Source organism: Microtus ochrogaster, chromosome 1 (assembly GCF_000317375.1).
Source record: "Microtus ochrogaster isolate Prairie Vole_2 chromosome 1, MicOch1.0, whole genome shotgun sequence".
In the NCBI taxonomy this organism is placed as follows: Eukaryota; Metazoa; Chordata; class Mammalia; order Rodentia; family Cricetidae; genus Microtus; species Microtus ochrogaster.
In genome coordinates, this window is record NC_022009.1 from 57712052 (window position 1) to 57727359 (window position 15308).

General features: G+C 37.7%; 1 protein-coding gene across 8 annotated transcripts in view; it reads left to right on the forward strand.

Moving 5' to 3' along the window:
• The window catches only part of Ralgapa1 (Ral GTPase activating protein catalytic alpha subunit 1), a 233890-nt gene that overhangs the window by 30261 nt on the left and 188321 nt on the right, over positions 1 to 15308 (forward strand). For all 8 annotated transcript variants that reach the window (XM_013347173.2, XM_013347178.2, XM_013347177.2 and 5 more), the window contains exons 4-7: positions 1458 to 1515; positions 7190 to 7233; positions 7590 to 7767; positions 10959 to 11074. In XM_013347173.2, coding sequence (XP_013202627.1) covers positions 1458 to 1515; positions 7190 to 7233; positions 7590 to 7767; positions 10959 to 11074 — 396 coding nt within the window. The remainder of the gene's footprint in view (positions 1 to 1457; positions 1516 to 7189; positions 7234 to 7589; positions 7768 to 10958; positions 11075 to 15308) is intronic.

Sequence of the window (15308 nt, forward strand, 5' to 3'; positions counted from 1 at the left end):
ATCTCTCCTTAGAGTCCTTACTGTTGGTTTAGGAGATCTCTCCTTAGAGTCCTTACTGTTGGTTTAGCCTTAGGGTTGGGGAGGAGGGTGTATGTAGTAAGTTTCAGGGACTTTCTGAGACTTGTGAGTTATTTATTTCCTGTGCCTTAAAGAAATCACTTTAGAACTTCCTGAATCTTAATCCCCTCCAGGATGGACTGTTTGAATTGGGAAGAAATTGCTATATAACACACATAGATCAGGCTGGCCTCGAACTTCTGGTCTTTTGTCCACGTGTGTTTGGATTAAAGGCATATACCACCACACCTAGCTCATTATTTCTGCTCTAATGGCTTTTCATTATAAATTTGAACAAAATAGCCTTGTTTTGTAAATTGTTTTATATCACTTTGAATTAGATTGGGAAAATATTTATAAATAAACAGAAAGCATTGCTTGGAGGTAGATAAGCTCTGCTAAAATTTGTTTCTATTTTTAGCACATTCAGAAATTATGCCCATCTCATCTCTATTTTAAAATAACTCTTATCAGAGGAAATAGTCATAGAAATATTCTTGTCTTTACTGAGACTGTAGAGACCGATAGAAAGCCAAGACTAGAGCTGATGACTTCAGAGACATCAGAGAGAGAGCATAAAAGCCCATTTCTCATAGTTGAGATGCTTGTGCATCTGCAGTCCCGCTACTCAGGGGGGGCAGATAGTGAGACAGGAGGAATGCGCGAACTGGGAGTTCATGAGCACGTCAGTCACCTATGTAGAGTAGGCTCTTCTAAGAATGAATGTATCTGGACATGGTGGTGCATGCCTACACTCTAACCATTGTGAGGCTAAGGCAGGAGACTTACAAATTTTTAGGCCAGCTTGGGCTACATGGTGAGCTCCTGACTCAGAAAAAAGAAAAACAAAACAAGGTACTAGAAAACAGTAACTAATACTCTGAAATTAATTTTCACTGGTCTCGAATTCTTTGAAACCTGATTTTATTTGGTAGGTAAACTACCTTAAGTCGCTGCATGAGGAGCTTGTAAGTGGAATAGTGAGCACAAATGTTTGGGGAAGATTAAAAGTGTCCTGGAGAATGCTTGGAGTGTGCTTGCTCCTCTTAAATTTAGGGTGGGTCTTCCAGATTCAAGTAAATCTCTCATAGGACTGCCCAGATGCTTGCATCTTAGTTCATCCCAGATCCAGTCAAGTTGACAACCAAGATTAGCCATCAAAAGGAAAACATACTTACTTTTTATCACTGTTAAAGATAATTTTTATTCATTTTTCTCTTCCAGAATTTCTTTAATATTGGTTATTACTTTTTGCGTAGGAAAGTTCATTTATTTTACTAGTTTGTATTTGCTGTACTTTAACATAAGAAGCTCTTCATTTGGCCTTCATATTTCATACTTCACAATATATTGACTCATTATTTGATTTCATTCTTTATTTTGCTTATATTGATTTTTAGAAAATTTTACAACTTCTTCCAGAAAGAATTCATCAGCGATGGCAATTTCATAGTATTGGTAAGTAATATAAATATATTTCACATCTGAAATAAATTATACAATGGCTTATCAGTTATTTTTTAATGAGTTTATGTTTGTTTTACTGAAAACAGACTATAAGAGGCTAGCGACATGGCTCAGTAGGTAAAGTGCTTGCTGGCCAGCACCCGAGTCTAAAAAGCCAAGGGTGGCAGCCAAGGGTAGCCACATTCATACCAGTAACCCCAGTGCCATGGTAGAGACAGACACTGAGCCTCTCTGACCTACCAGTCTAGCTAAAACCACAGATTCCAGGTTCAGTAAGCAACCCTGTCTTAAAACATAAGGTGGAAAGCACCAATATTAATCTCTGGCCTCCACTTTCCACACACATATGCATATATGTACATACATGAATTTAGGGGTGAGCTAGGTGTAGTGCCACAGGTTTCTAATCCCAGATACTTAGGATGCCAAAGCCCAAGGATCACAAATTTAGGGCCTGTCTGGGCAAGCAAGACCCCATCTAAAAATGAAAGAGTGAAGAATGAGCTGGGTATATAATCAGTGGTGGAGTGCTTGCCTAGAATATGTAAGCTTCTAGATTTCCTCAGTACTATAGAAAAGAAAATACACAGGCAGACTGGGGATCTAAGACTAAAATTTAAATGAAGGGCCAATGGTCAGTGGTAGATCTCATGGTTTGCATGTGAGGCCCTGGTTCAGTTTCCTGTAAATACACACAAAGGAGGGGAAAAAGATGAGTTGAGGAACAGGAGAGCAAGGAGAATGTGTGTGTGTGTGTGTGTGTGTGTGTGTGTGTGTGTGTGTGTGTGTGTACACACATATATTGACTTGGCACACAATACTGTGTTTTTTATCTACCTCTTTACTCTGAATGCATTAGCAATGATGATGAATTTTTAAAAATAGAAGCAGGCTTCAACTCAAGATAAATATCTTTGTGAATCAGAAATAGGAGAGAAATGCAATGCAAAAAAGGGAGAATCTATGAAGCTATGGCTTCTGGCTTGTTTTCTGTGGTGGGGTCTCTCACATTATAGTCCAGATTGTCCTAGAGCTTGTCATGTAGCATGAGCTGCTCCTTAGCTGTGCACAACTGCTCAGTAGTCCTCCTGCTTCAGCCTTTGATTACTGAAGTAATTTTGGGATAAATTCTCACTATGTAGTCCAGACAAGCCTTGAATCCATGATCCTCTTGCCTCTGCCTCCCATGTGTTGGGATTATAGGCATATGCTCCATGTATGATAGCCCCAAATTTGAAAACAAAGCAGGGGGACTGGGAGTTAAGCTTACTGTTACTTGAAGGATCAAAATATGGCTGTCTAGTTCATGAAACAAAAGCTGAAAAGAAGAAAGAATATGCTGTAGATTACTGTGGAGTCCAAGTAGGAGAAAACAAACTTTCTGTTTTTCAAGAAACAAGCTAAAACAATGAAGTCAGGTTTTGCTACATTCAAATTATAACCACAGGGATTTTGAGCTGTTATTATAAGACTTATTTCCAACCCCCTTGGTTAAAAAAGGGATCAGCGAGTAAGTGGTCAGTGCTTCTTCAGTGTTCGCACTGTCTGCCTTGGTTGCTGGAGATTTTCATGCCCTTTGTCATAGGGAGTAATGGCCCTATGTCTACATTGTTGAGCCAGAACGCAACTGATTAGAAATTTGTGTATGCTTGTATTTGAAAAGAGAGTCACAGTGTCTAGAGAAATGGCTAAGTGTGCTTGCTGCTCTTACAGAGGGCCTGAATTCAGTTCCCAGTGTCCACCTCAGATAGTTTATAGCTGTGCCTCCAGCTCCAGGGAATCTGTCACCCTTTTCTGGCCTCCTGGGGCACCTGCACTCACATGCACACATTCCCATTTAGACACAAACATATACACATAACTAAAAATAAAAATGAAGTTTTAAAAATCTTGTGTATATGTGTATGTGCTTTCTTGCCTCTATATGCACCACATGCATGCAAGTGCCATGGAGGCTGGAAGAAGGCAGCAGATCTATAGAAATATAGCTAAAGATGGTAATGAGCAACCCACCTGAAGGGGGCTCAGAGAACTGAAGAGAGGAATGAGTGTTCTTAACCACTGAGCCATCGTCCAATTCCCAAAATAAAATTTGAAAAGAAAGGAAAATCAGAGGTTTATTTAGGCCTCAGTTTCTTGGTTAGTCGTGCAAATAGAAGCTTTTTCAAATTATCCCAGGAAAATAAAGGAATATTAGACAGAGATGGGGGAATATTGATATAATGAGTAAAACATCAAAATCTTAGATAAAATGAACTTTAAGGATTGGCCTGGGGCTTTAGCTCAACAGTAGGATGTATGCCTAGCATACAAGTAGCCATGGGTTAGAGCTCAGAACTGCCCCCCTAAATTAAAAATTATTTTTGCATTACAGCATACAATATTCAAAAGACAAGCTTTAAAAGGTGTCCAAATATTTTAATATACATTACACAAAAGATATTACCAGTGAGCACATAACAAAGTGCTCAAAAGAATAGTGAACTTTTATTTGAACTTCCTTATCATGAAACTGTTCTTGAAGATTGTCTTTGATGATTGTCTTTGTAAAACTTTTTTTGAGAAATCTGAACTTTTAATGTATTTCTTTATCCATTTCTATATAATGTTTAACTTTTAATGTTGTATTTATTTATTTATTGGTCTATTTTTAGAGGCAGGGTTTCTCTGTGTATTCTTGGCTGTCCTGGAACTAGCTTTATAGACCAGGCTGGTCTTGAACTCAAGAAATTCTCCTGCCTCTGCCTTCTGAGTGCTGAGATTAAAGGTGATCCACCCCTGCCCAGCTTAGATGTGTTATATTTCTTGAGGACTGCTGCCTTTAATCACCAAAAGATCTTTATGTTACCTAGTTGTCATAATTAATCGTATTCCAAAAATGTGTATAACTTGTGAAAATTCATAAATGGTGATTTTCTTTGTCATTCAGATGATTTCTACAAGCTGTTGGCTTTATGAGTTATTAATGAAAGAAAATGTAACTGTAGTTGATTTAAAAAATCACTTCATTAAGATATACAATTTGCATAGATAAAATTTATTCTTTGAAGTGAAATTCAATATTTTTAGAAAATAGTCCTCATAGTCCAGTTTTAGGATATGTCTATCCTCCTCACATAGTTTTTGAAGCCATTTGTCAAAATGCTAACCTCAGCCGGGCGATGGTGGCGCACGCCTTTAATCCCAGCACTCGGGAGGCAGAGGCAGGTGGATCTTTGTGAGTTCGAGACCAGCCTGGTCTACAAGAGCTAGTTCCAGGACAGGCTCCAAAGCCACAGAGAAACCCTGTCTCGAAAAAAAAAAAAAAAAAAAAAAATGCTAACCTCAACTATGTTGTAAACTCCAGGCCAGCCTTGCCAAAATTAAAAATTAAAAAAAAAAATAAAGAAACCACCTCACAAGTTTTTTTTTTGTTGTTGTTGTTATTTTTGTTTGTTTGTCTATTGTTTTGTTGGTTTTCTGAGACAAGGTTTCTCTGTATAACAGTCCTAGCTGTCTTGGAACTCTGTCAACCAGGCTGGCCTTGAACTTACAGAGATCCTTCTGCCTCTGCCTGCCTCCCGAGTGCTGGGAATAAAAGCAAACACCATTGCCTGGTACCTCATAAGTTTTTAAAAGAAGTATTTGGCTTATCTTTGTAGTACCAAAGTTAAGGATTTCTTTTTTTTTTTTTGCTTTTTCGAGACAGGGTTTCTCTGTGGTTTTGGAGCCTGTCCTGGAACTAGCTCTGTAGACCAGGATGGTCTCGAACTCACAGAGATCTGCCTGCCTCTGCCTCCCGAGTGCTGGGATTAAAGGCGTGCGCCACCACCGCCCGGCAAGGATTTCTTTATAAAAAGAAAATACACCTAAAATATAAGTGTCAGTCATAGGGAAATTTATACACACATAAACACAAACATGCAGACACTTGCTTTTTGCTGTTTTAGATACAGTCTCACAAAGCCTAGACTGCCTTCTTACTTGATCTGCAGCTGAGACTGGTCTTGAACTCCTAATTCTTCTATTTCTACCTACCTAGTGTTGGAACTAAAGCCATGAACCACCGCACCTGGTCTAAACTTTAAGACATTTGCTGTATGTGAAAGAATACTCCTCCCCCAACAAAAACATAACTTACTGGTCTGAGAAAAGATAGCTTCAGTTTATAGAGCTGGCAGAAAATTAGTAGGACACACACACACAAACACACACACACACACACACAGACAGACAGACACACACATAGAACTGTTAATATTAAACAAAAGCAAAAACTTGAGGGCTGGAGAGAAGAACCAGTGGATGAGAAGATGTGCTGCTGTTCTGGAAGATCTGGGTTCAATTTTCCAGCACCCACAGCAAGCAACTCACTCGAAGGGAATACTGATGTCCTCTTCTGGCTGCCAACAGCACCTGCACACGTGGCATTCGTTCACACAGACACAAACACATACATGTAAATAAAAACAATACAGATCTTTAAATTACAAAGGATTGTCCACTTGAAAATTATAAAAGAACATAATAAACAATTGAATAAAATTTGAATGGACAAACAAAAGGACATTTATTGTCACCAGAAAACATCAAATGGAAACATAAAAACTTAACACTAATTAATTATCAAATGTTAGAGTCTGTCTTTGGGTTATGCTGCCATTACATACCAGAGCAGTGTCACATACTGCTTGGTATTGTTAATTTTCATTATATTGTAAAATTTCTTAACATTTGGTAAAGCTGAAAGTGAGTGATTTTACTGCAGTTTTTATGTCTAAGAAAAGTCATCTTGTAACAGTCATGAATAACTATAACATTTGTTATAGTAGTCTTGATAGTGGCAGAAAATTGAAAGTAAGCCAGATGTAGATGTCTTTGCATAAAGTAGATACATTTTGTAGTATATTTGCATAATGATAAAATTTAAAGTAGTTAAACATATTATCTAGAATTACATAGACCAGTGTAGATAAATTTGAAAAGTTAATACTAGATATAAGAAGCAATAACTTATAAATGAGTTGCTGTATATGATACCCTTTATATAACGTTTTAAGTGATTGATGCCAAGAAATGAATAGGTTTATAATTAAGTAGTAATATAAAAATATTTTTGTAAGTGATAATTACAAAACATATGTAATGCTTTCCTCTAGAGAAGAAAGGAAGAAAATGATTTAAGCTTCAATGTGCCATTGTATGGTTAAGTAAAACAAAGATAAATGTTTAAATAATAACCAACATAATATCATATTTGGATTTGTTCATAGTGAATATTTGTTTCTGGATGTTACTGTAATGAAAATAATTATTAGGAAATAGTGAAATTAATGAATGTTCTTTTGGTTAATTAAAACCTTTTTACAGTAGTTTTTTTATTAGTGGTAAAATGTTTTCTTTATATTTTCAGCATAAATATGAGGTGGATAGATTGTTGCGTTAAGCAAAATTTTAGGATCAAATTTTGTCAATAAAATAAACATGTTTAACTGTGTTGAAAGGTGACTTTTTCATATGCCCCTCTGATCTCAGTTTTGATCAAAGGGTTTACCGAAGTCACCAAGAACAATTTAGAGATTGCCAAGGACTTGTTTAAAAGTGTTTTCAAGTCTGACCGAGAACTCTGACATTTATAAATATATAAGAAGATAGGAATATTTAAAATCATGTTTTTTTTTTTCAGGTTTGATTTTAAAGAAACTACTCCACACAGGAAACTCCTTAAAGGTATATTATAAGTATACTTATTTTCTATGACAAAAAAAAAAGCCCCAAAAAAACCCTGAGTAAAAGAGCTGGGGTGACTCAGAGTGTTTGCTAAATATATGCAGGGTCCTGAGTTGGTCCCCAGAACTGCATAAAGTAGGTGTGATAACGCCCTCCTGGAACCCCAGCACTGAATAGCTGGAAGCAGGAGGGTTTCAAAATAGTGGGAATGTAGAGATGTCCTGGGTGTATCTGTTTTCACTCTCCATCCTGTCTTTTTCTTTCTTCAACAAAATAGCATTCTAAAGAACTGTGTTTCAAGGAGCAAGAAAGTATGTCCATTAAGAAATACTGTATTTTATTTTATTTTATTTTAGATCAGACGGGAAGGTGTTCGTCTCTTCTTGCTATGGTTGCAAGCTCTTCAGGATAACTGTAGCAAAGAACAACTCTGGATGTTTTCATGCTTGATCCCTGGGTTTTCAGCACCACAATCTGAATATGGACCTCGAACTTTAGATAATCTTATTAATCCTCCACTCAACCTTCAAGAAAGTAAGATTGATGAGATGTTTTCTGTCAGCATGTTTTCTGTAGAATTTCTTTTTTAAAAACGTGTTCGTTTATATGCATTTTGTGTAGTAAGCAGTATATGTAGTATTTTGGTGCACAAATGTTTGTAGTATGTGTACATGTGTGCAAGTATACTTGTCCATGATGGCCATGTGGAGGTCAGGCATTGACAGCTGGATATCGTCCTCAGTTGCTTCTCCGTCCCTAGTCTGAAATTCACCGTTCCAACTGTACTCGCTAGCGACAATCCCCCACTCCTGCAGTCTACTTGTTTTTGCCCCATAGTATTGGGGTTACAGGTCTTCAGGGCCATATCAGTCTTTCTTTAGTGTAGGTGCTGGAGATCTGATCTCAGGTCCTCATATTTGTTTAGTAGGCTATTTACTCACTGACATCTCTGCAGCCCTCTGTATAGTTTTTGTTTTTAATGTCAGATGTCTGTACAGTTATGGTACATGGTATTTCGAGGCAGTGTTTATAAGGTAAATTGGAATTACTCTAGCTTGGTGAGGTCTACAGGTTAAGAGAGCTGTTGGAACCGTACTTTGCTACTTAGTTTCCAAGAAAATGCACATTCCATGCCATAGGCCTATGTAGACAATGTATGTGTGTAGCTCTCTTTGCATGAATGATCAGGGTTAGTCAGAGGGAACAGACGTTCATAAGTTATTGTGGGCAGGAGATTTTATTGTGGTTTCATGGAAGGAAGTAACAAATCAGTAAGATCAAGTAAAAATCAGCTAGTGTAATAATTTAAGTGGGTTTTCATACAAAAAGGTGGTCCCTAGTTGTCTAGTCTTTGGCCCTGAAGTGATCAAGGCAGGAAAATAATACCCTTGACTCAAGAGTATAGAGGACTGTATGGGGGCGTGAACTTTAGACCGAGTGGTTTATATCTGAGAGTCATCATTAGCAGGTTAGTCAATTACTATCTCTAGGAATTAACCAGCCCCGGTAAGGATATTATCTCTGGTAGCCAAGTTCTAGATATCAGAGCATCTAAACAATATTAGGGTTAATATAGACCTCTTCACATCATGTTTTGCTGTGTTTTTTTGAGATAGAGTTTCATATATTTCAGGCTGGCCTTAAATTCCCTATGTAAAAGATAACCTTAAAAACCTTAAAAACAAGATTCTCCTGTGGGGAGGTATTGATTGGATACTACTCCTGGTTTTAATTTATAATTTATTATAAATTATATTATAAATTTAATTTATAATTTCTATTCTTGTGTATTGTTTGTATTGCTTTTTTATTTTAAATTTAATTTGTGATTTTAGAAGTGTTATTTAACTTCTTTTTTTTTTCACTCGTGAATCTTTGTCCTTTTTAGCCCTAAGATTTTCTGATGTTATTTTTTCTTTACATTTTAGTTTTTTCCTTTTAATATTCTGCTTAAATATCAAAGGTTTTTTTTTGTTGTTGTTAAACATATTCTTCTTGTACTAGTAAGCATTTGTGATAAATGTTGCTGTGTTAGTTGACTAGGGCTGCATAACAAACTACCACGGACTAAGTGGCTTCAGGCAGAAGTACATTTCCTGGAGGTTGGAGCTCACAGTAGATACTGACAGGTCCAGTTTTCTGGTTAGCCTTTTCTCAGCTTACATATAGCACCCTCTCACTGTGTGCGTGAATGATCTTTTTCTTAGTGCATTTGCATGCTTGTGCACACAGAGCAAACCCTCTGATGTTTCTTCTCTCCCTATATCCAGTTTCATACATTTAGGATTGAACCCTAATAGCCTCAGTATAACCTTACATGCTCTCTGTTTAAATACAATCACATTGAGGGTTCATGTTCCAGCAAATGAATTTTGGGAGTACATAGTTTAGTCCATAACTTGTACTCAATTGGATGTTCCATATTATTGTAATATATATTTCCAAAAAGTACAGGTTTTTATAGCAAAGCAAACTGTACTTGTAGCATAAAATTTTAGAAACAAAACCAAGTTTGCATAAAAGTCTATAAATATACCAGCTTAAGCAGACCACTTACATCTGCTTATTTACATACACGTCATTCTGAAGTCTTCAACTAATGTTCCTTGAACATTTTTTCTTTTGGATCACTGCCGTCCATCCCATCTGTAAGTTTCCTTTTGTCTCTATTTTTAGATCTAGTTTTCTTTTTTTTATTAGTTTCAAATGCATTTTGACCAACTATTTTGCATTCTCTTTCTGAGAACAAAATTTGAGCTTTCCTTTAATTTTTTTGTGTGTATGTATGTGTGTCTACTTGTCTGTGTACCATTTGCACATAGGTGTCCACAGAGCTCAGAAAGAGGTCTCAGATCTTCTGGGATTGGAGTGTCCAGTGGTTTTTGAGCCAGCTGATGTAGGTTCTGGGAACTAAACCTGGGGCAAACAAGAGCATTACACACTCTACAGTGCTGAGCCCTCTTTTAGCCCCGAGAATAGAAGTTTAGCTATTTACAGAGCTACATTCCTCTATAGTTCCTGGGTCTTAAATAGGGGCTTATAGCTTTGTAAAATAAAATACTGGTACTACTCTGTGAGGACAGGGTGCAAATAGTAAAAGGTTGTTCTTTTAAATAGTAAGTTTTTAAAATGGGTGTAGAAATGACATACTATGTATTATTTTAGAATTGAAAAATACCTTTGTTGTGGGCTTACTAACTTGGACAGTATAACCAGTTACTGATTGTTCTGTTTGGGAAATTTGAGAACATTTTGCTAACTGTGGGTTTAATTAATTAATTAATATTTATTTGTTATTTATTTTTGCAGCAGCATTCATTATAGTGAATTAATATCTGAAAAGTAAAACACAGATTTCTCACATATAATCAGAATGCTAACTTTATGTAGTAATGTTTCTCATTGTATTGTGGCAACCTGTAATTGACACTCCCAATGTGAATCTTCTCCAGTGAGGTCCTTGCATCCTCAATCACTACTCAACTGCTCATCCCTGTTCAATTTCCTCTCAATCATGGATTCACAAAAAGCCAGTTTTCAAGTTTACAATGATTATAGATTGCCAGGTTATACTCAGATATATTTCAATATAAAATATTCAGAAAAATTTAAGAGCAGTTTTCATTGCTTAATTATTTTGTTAAATTTTATTTGGTCATATTTTTGTATAATATGTAATGCAGTTTGTCTTATGATTATACAATTTTTTTTTTGTCTTCGGATAGCTCAAGTAACTATAGAGGAAGTCACCCCTCTTGTTCCCCCGCAGTCAGGAGATAAAGGACAAGAAGACCTCACAAGCTATTTTCTTGAAGCACTTTTAAAATATATAGTAATTCAGGTATGTTAACATCTTTCTACTGCATGGGCACATGGCCTTTTCTCTGTGCTTACTTGCATGCACACCCAGAACCTCCTGGTGTTCTTTCTCTTCTTTTTTCTCCTTATGAAAAGATACTCTCCATTCTGCTGAATAATTTTCCAGTCTTTTATCATTACTTTGTTATAGTAGATATTTGCTTATTTTCTTGAATAGTGACACAATTTTTAATTTTGAAGATATATGTTATTGTCATTTCCTCAAATGAAAATCATTAGGAGATTATGAAACTCAGAGAACTTGTATCTTTCTTTTGGTGTGATAAAGCACCATGAACAAGAAAGACAGAGTTTGAGCTTAGAGTTGAGGAAGAGCAGGGCAACAGGCGTGGAGGCTGAGAGGATGAACTGGGACTGACACAAGGCTTTACATTCTCAAAGCCTGCCGCCCATGACATACTTCTCCAACAAGTGCTCTCCTTCCAAACACTACCATTCTTATTCAAACTGCCTTAGAGCTGAAGAGAGAAATGTGTATGAAGTAGATTCTTTTATGTATGTGTGCATGTGTGTATGTACATGCACATCTGTGTATGGAGGCTAGAGATTGACATCAATTGTCTTCTTCAATTCCTTTTCCATCTTTCTTTTTGATACAGGATCTGTTATTCTGTCAGTGAACCTCATTAGTTCAGCCAAACTGACTGACTACTGAGCTTTGGGGATCTATTTACCTGCCCCTCTGTCCTGCCATAGATGCAAGGCACAGTGCAGTTTTTCCTTGAGAACCTAGCATCCATGTTCAGATCCTCATGCTTCCAGGCACTTTACCTCCTGAGCCACCTTCCCAGCCCCATGAAGTAGTGTCTTCCGTTTATATTTTAAGACAGGGTCTTACTATGTATCTCTGGCCAAGCTGGAACTTGCCGTGTAGCTCTGGGTGACCCAGTACTCAGAGATCTGCCTGCCTCTGCTTCTTGAGTGCTGGGTTTGCAGGTGTGTACTATCACCCTGCTGTGAAGTAGACTCTAGATGTGTGTGAGCTTCTTACACAAGTAGTCAGACTTACTTTCTGATCCTGCCATTATTACCAGCACTTCTGATGTTTAAGTGAAATATGAACAGCTGCTTGATTTAGGATCAATCTCTCAAGATGTAACAAGAGGGTGACTGACAGGATAGGAATCAGGGAAAACTAATTTACATTTAAACACTTAAACAATAAGCGTTTCTCATCTCTAGTTGTGGAATATGCGTGTTCTAGTTGATGAAAATACCTTTTCACATACTTTTACTATTTGTAATTATTCACATGCAAAAGTTCTTTTACCCGAGAAACAAATATTATATTGTTAATGTGGATCCTGAGCAAGATTAGCAGAGTTTTGATTCTGATTTTATCTTTTTAGCTGTTAGTGACTTTATTATTTTTTATTTATATTTATTTTTTTATTATTAAAAATTTCCACCTCCTCCCCACCTCCCATTTCCCTCCCCTTCCCCCATTCCCCTTTCCCTCTCTCTGCAGTCCAAAGAGCAGTCAGGGTTCCCTGCCCTTTGGGAAGTCCAAGGTCCTCCCCGCTCCATCCAGGTCTAGGAAGGTGAGCATCCAACAGGCTATGCTCCCATAAAGCCAGCACATTAAGTAGGATCAAAACCCCTTGCCATTGTCCTTGGCTTCTCATCAGCCCTCATTGTTCGCCATGTTCAGAGAGTCCAGTTTTATCCCATGCTTTTTCAGTCCTAGTTCAACTGGCCTTGGTGAGGTCCAATTAGACCAGCCCCACGGTCTCAGTGGGTGGGCGCACCCCTCACGGTCCTGACTTCCTTGCTCATGTTCTCTCTCCTACTGCTTTTCATTTGGACCTTGGGAGCTCAGTTCAGTGCTCCAATGTGGGTCTCTGTCTCTATCTCCATCCATCGCCAGATGAAGGTTCTATGGTGATATGCAGGATATTCATCAGTATGGCTATAGGATAGGGCCATTTCAGGCTCCCTTTCCTCAGCTGCCCAAGAAACTAGCTGAGGACATCTTCTTGGACACCTAGGAACCCCTCTAGAGTCAAGTCTCTTGCCAACCCTAAAATGGCTCCCTAGTGTGACCTTTGTTAAATTACCTAACCATTCTACATTTAGGTTTTGTCATTTATAGAATACCGTCTGTTCTATTTAAACCTTCAGTAGTGCAAAGTGCTAAGATTCAAGGGGTACAACGCACAGGAAGTGTTCTGTAATGGGCACTTGTTACTCTCATCATTATTTTTTGTTTTTGAAAAGTTTATGCATCATATGAGTTTTTAAAACTGCCTTATAGGTTAATTGAGATGTAATTGCTTATACAGTTAATTTTGACATTGGGTTTTATCATTTGCTGGATCTTCTCGTCTTTTCTTTTTCTCCCCCCTCCCTCCCTTCCTTTTGTAGCCTCATACTAGTTTGAAACTATCTACATAGCCTTTCGTAGGCTGGCATCAAATCATAATCTTCCTGATTCAGCCTCTGGAATGCTGAAGTTGTAGGCCAGACACGATTTATTGAATCTTGTTTTATGACACCATCACATATTCAGCCTTTGGAGTTTTCTTTTCTTGATCCTTTGACTTTTACATTCTCTACATCTGTTCTGTAAGCCTTGGGTGGGATGTATTTTGACCCGTCCATGGCTGGGCATTCTCAGTCACTTCTTTTTTTTTTTGGTTTTTCGAGACAGGGTTTCTCTGTGGCTTTGGAACCTGTCCTGGAACTCGCTCTGTAGACTAGGCTGGTCTCGAACTCACAGAGATCCGCCTGCCTCTGTCTCCCGAGTGCTGGGATTAAAGGCGTGCGCCACCACCGCCCGGCCTCAGTCACTTCTTATTAGCACTTTGACTAGTTTCTTTACTAACTGTTACGGCAAGAAAAAGCCTTTCTGACCATGATTCAGAGTAAAACAAATCTGTGGATATAAGCATTAATATTTAGAAAACATTTTGACTGCATAACCATTTAGCAAAACATCACCATGGGTTCCTTACTAGGGCCTATGAGCTTTCCAGTCAAGAGATTTTGACCAGGTTTATAGTACTAGACATCAGCTCCCTCCTGTGAAGCAGGCCTTTAATCCACTAATAATTGTTTACCTCCATAACATCATGCCTGTTCTTACATCAGGAGGCATAACTGTCCTGGCAGCTCAACATTGTAACATTCAGGGTCCAGTCTTACATAAGACCACCAGAGTCTTCTCCCACTCCTCACAACAGTCTTCATAATATCTTCCAGAAATATGCTAGCTAGCCAACAGGAGAAAGTTTTCTGGTGAGTTTGAGACTGATTTCTCTATGACCTTTAACCAAAGTGGGTGGCGTTTTCAGCAATAGCATCTTTCTGTTGTTGGAAGTTTCTGTCTTGCCTGGTTCTATAGCCGTTCAGTCCCAAAGAAACACACAGAGGCCTACATTAATTATAAACTGGTTGGCCTATTAGTACAGGCTTCTTATTAACTCTTATATCTTAAATTAACCCATAATTCTTGTCTGTGTTAGCCACATGGCTTGGTACCTTTTATCAGTGAGGCATGTGCCTGGGTGACTGCTGCAGACTGGATCTTTCCTTTTCCCAGAATTCTCCTGTTCTGGTTGTCCCGCCTATACTTCCTGTGTGGCTACTGGCCAATTAGTGTTTTATTAAACCAAAACAAGTGACACATCTTTACAGGGTACAAGACCATTGTCTCACAGTATCTTTCCATTTTCTTTTTTAGATTTTGTCATACAGAAATACCACAGTTACTTTATAATGTTGGCAGGCATTTGGGCATTGAACTCAGATGATCGGGATTGTGTGGAAAGACTTATCCAGAGAGTCACTTTGCCTACCCTATTTTCTTTTGAAGAAGAGATACCTTTTAATTTGACAAAGTATAAGAAATCAAGCCTTTTTTTTTTCCTTTTATGAACCAGATTTTTGATGCTGCTTTCAAGGGAGAAAAAGATCTTGCTAGGATAAATGGCGCACTCCTTTAATTCCAGAAGTGGGAATAGCAACAGGTGGCTCTCTTAAGAGTTGTATGCCAGTGTGTTCTAAATTGTGAGTGCCAGGCCAGCCAAGGCTATATAGCAAGACCCCACCCCCACCCCATACCCTAAGGAATAAAAGAAAAAAATCTTTTTCTACTTCAGTGTCAAAAAGATATTTTTCTAATTTTTTTAGTCTTATAATTTAATGATTATTTTTAAGATCTCTGGGTCTTTTTGAGTGAATTCATGTACATCTGT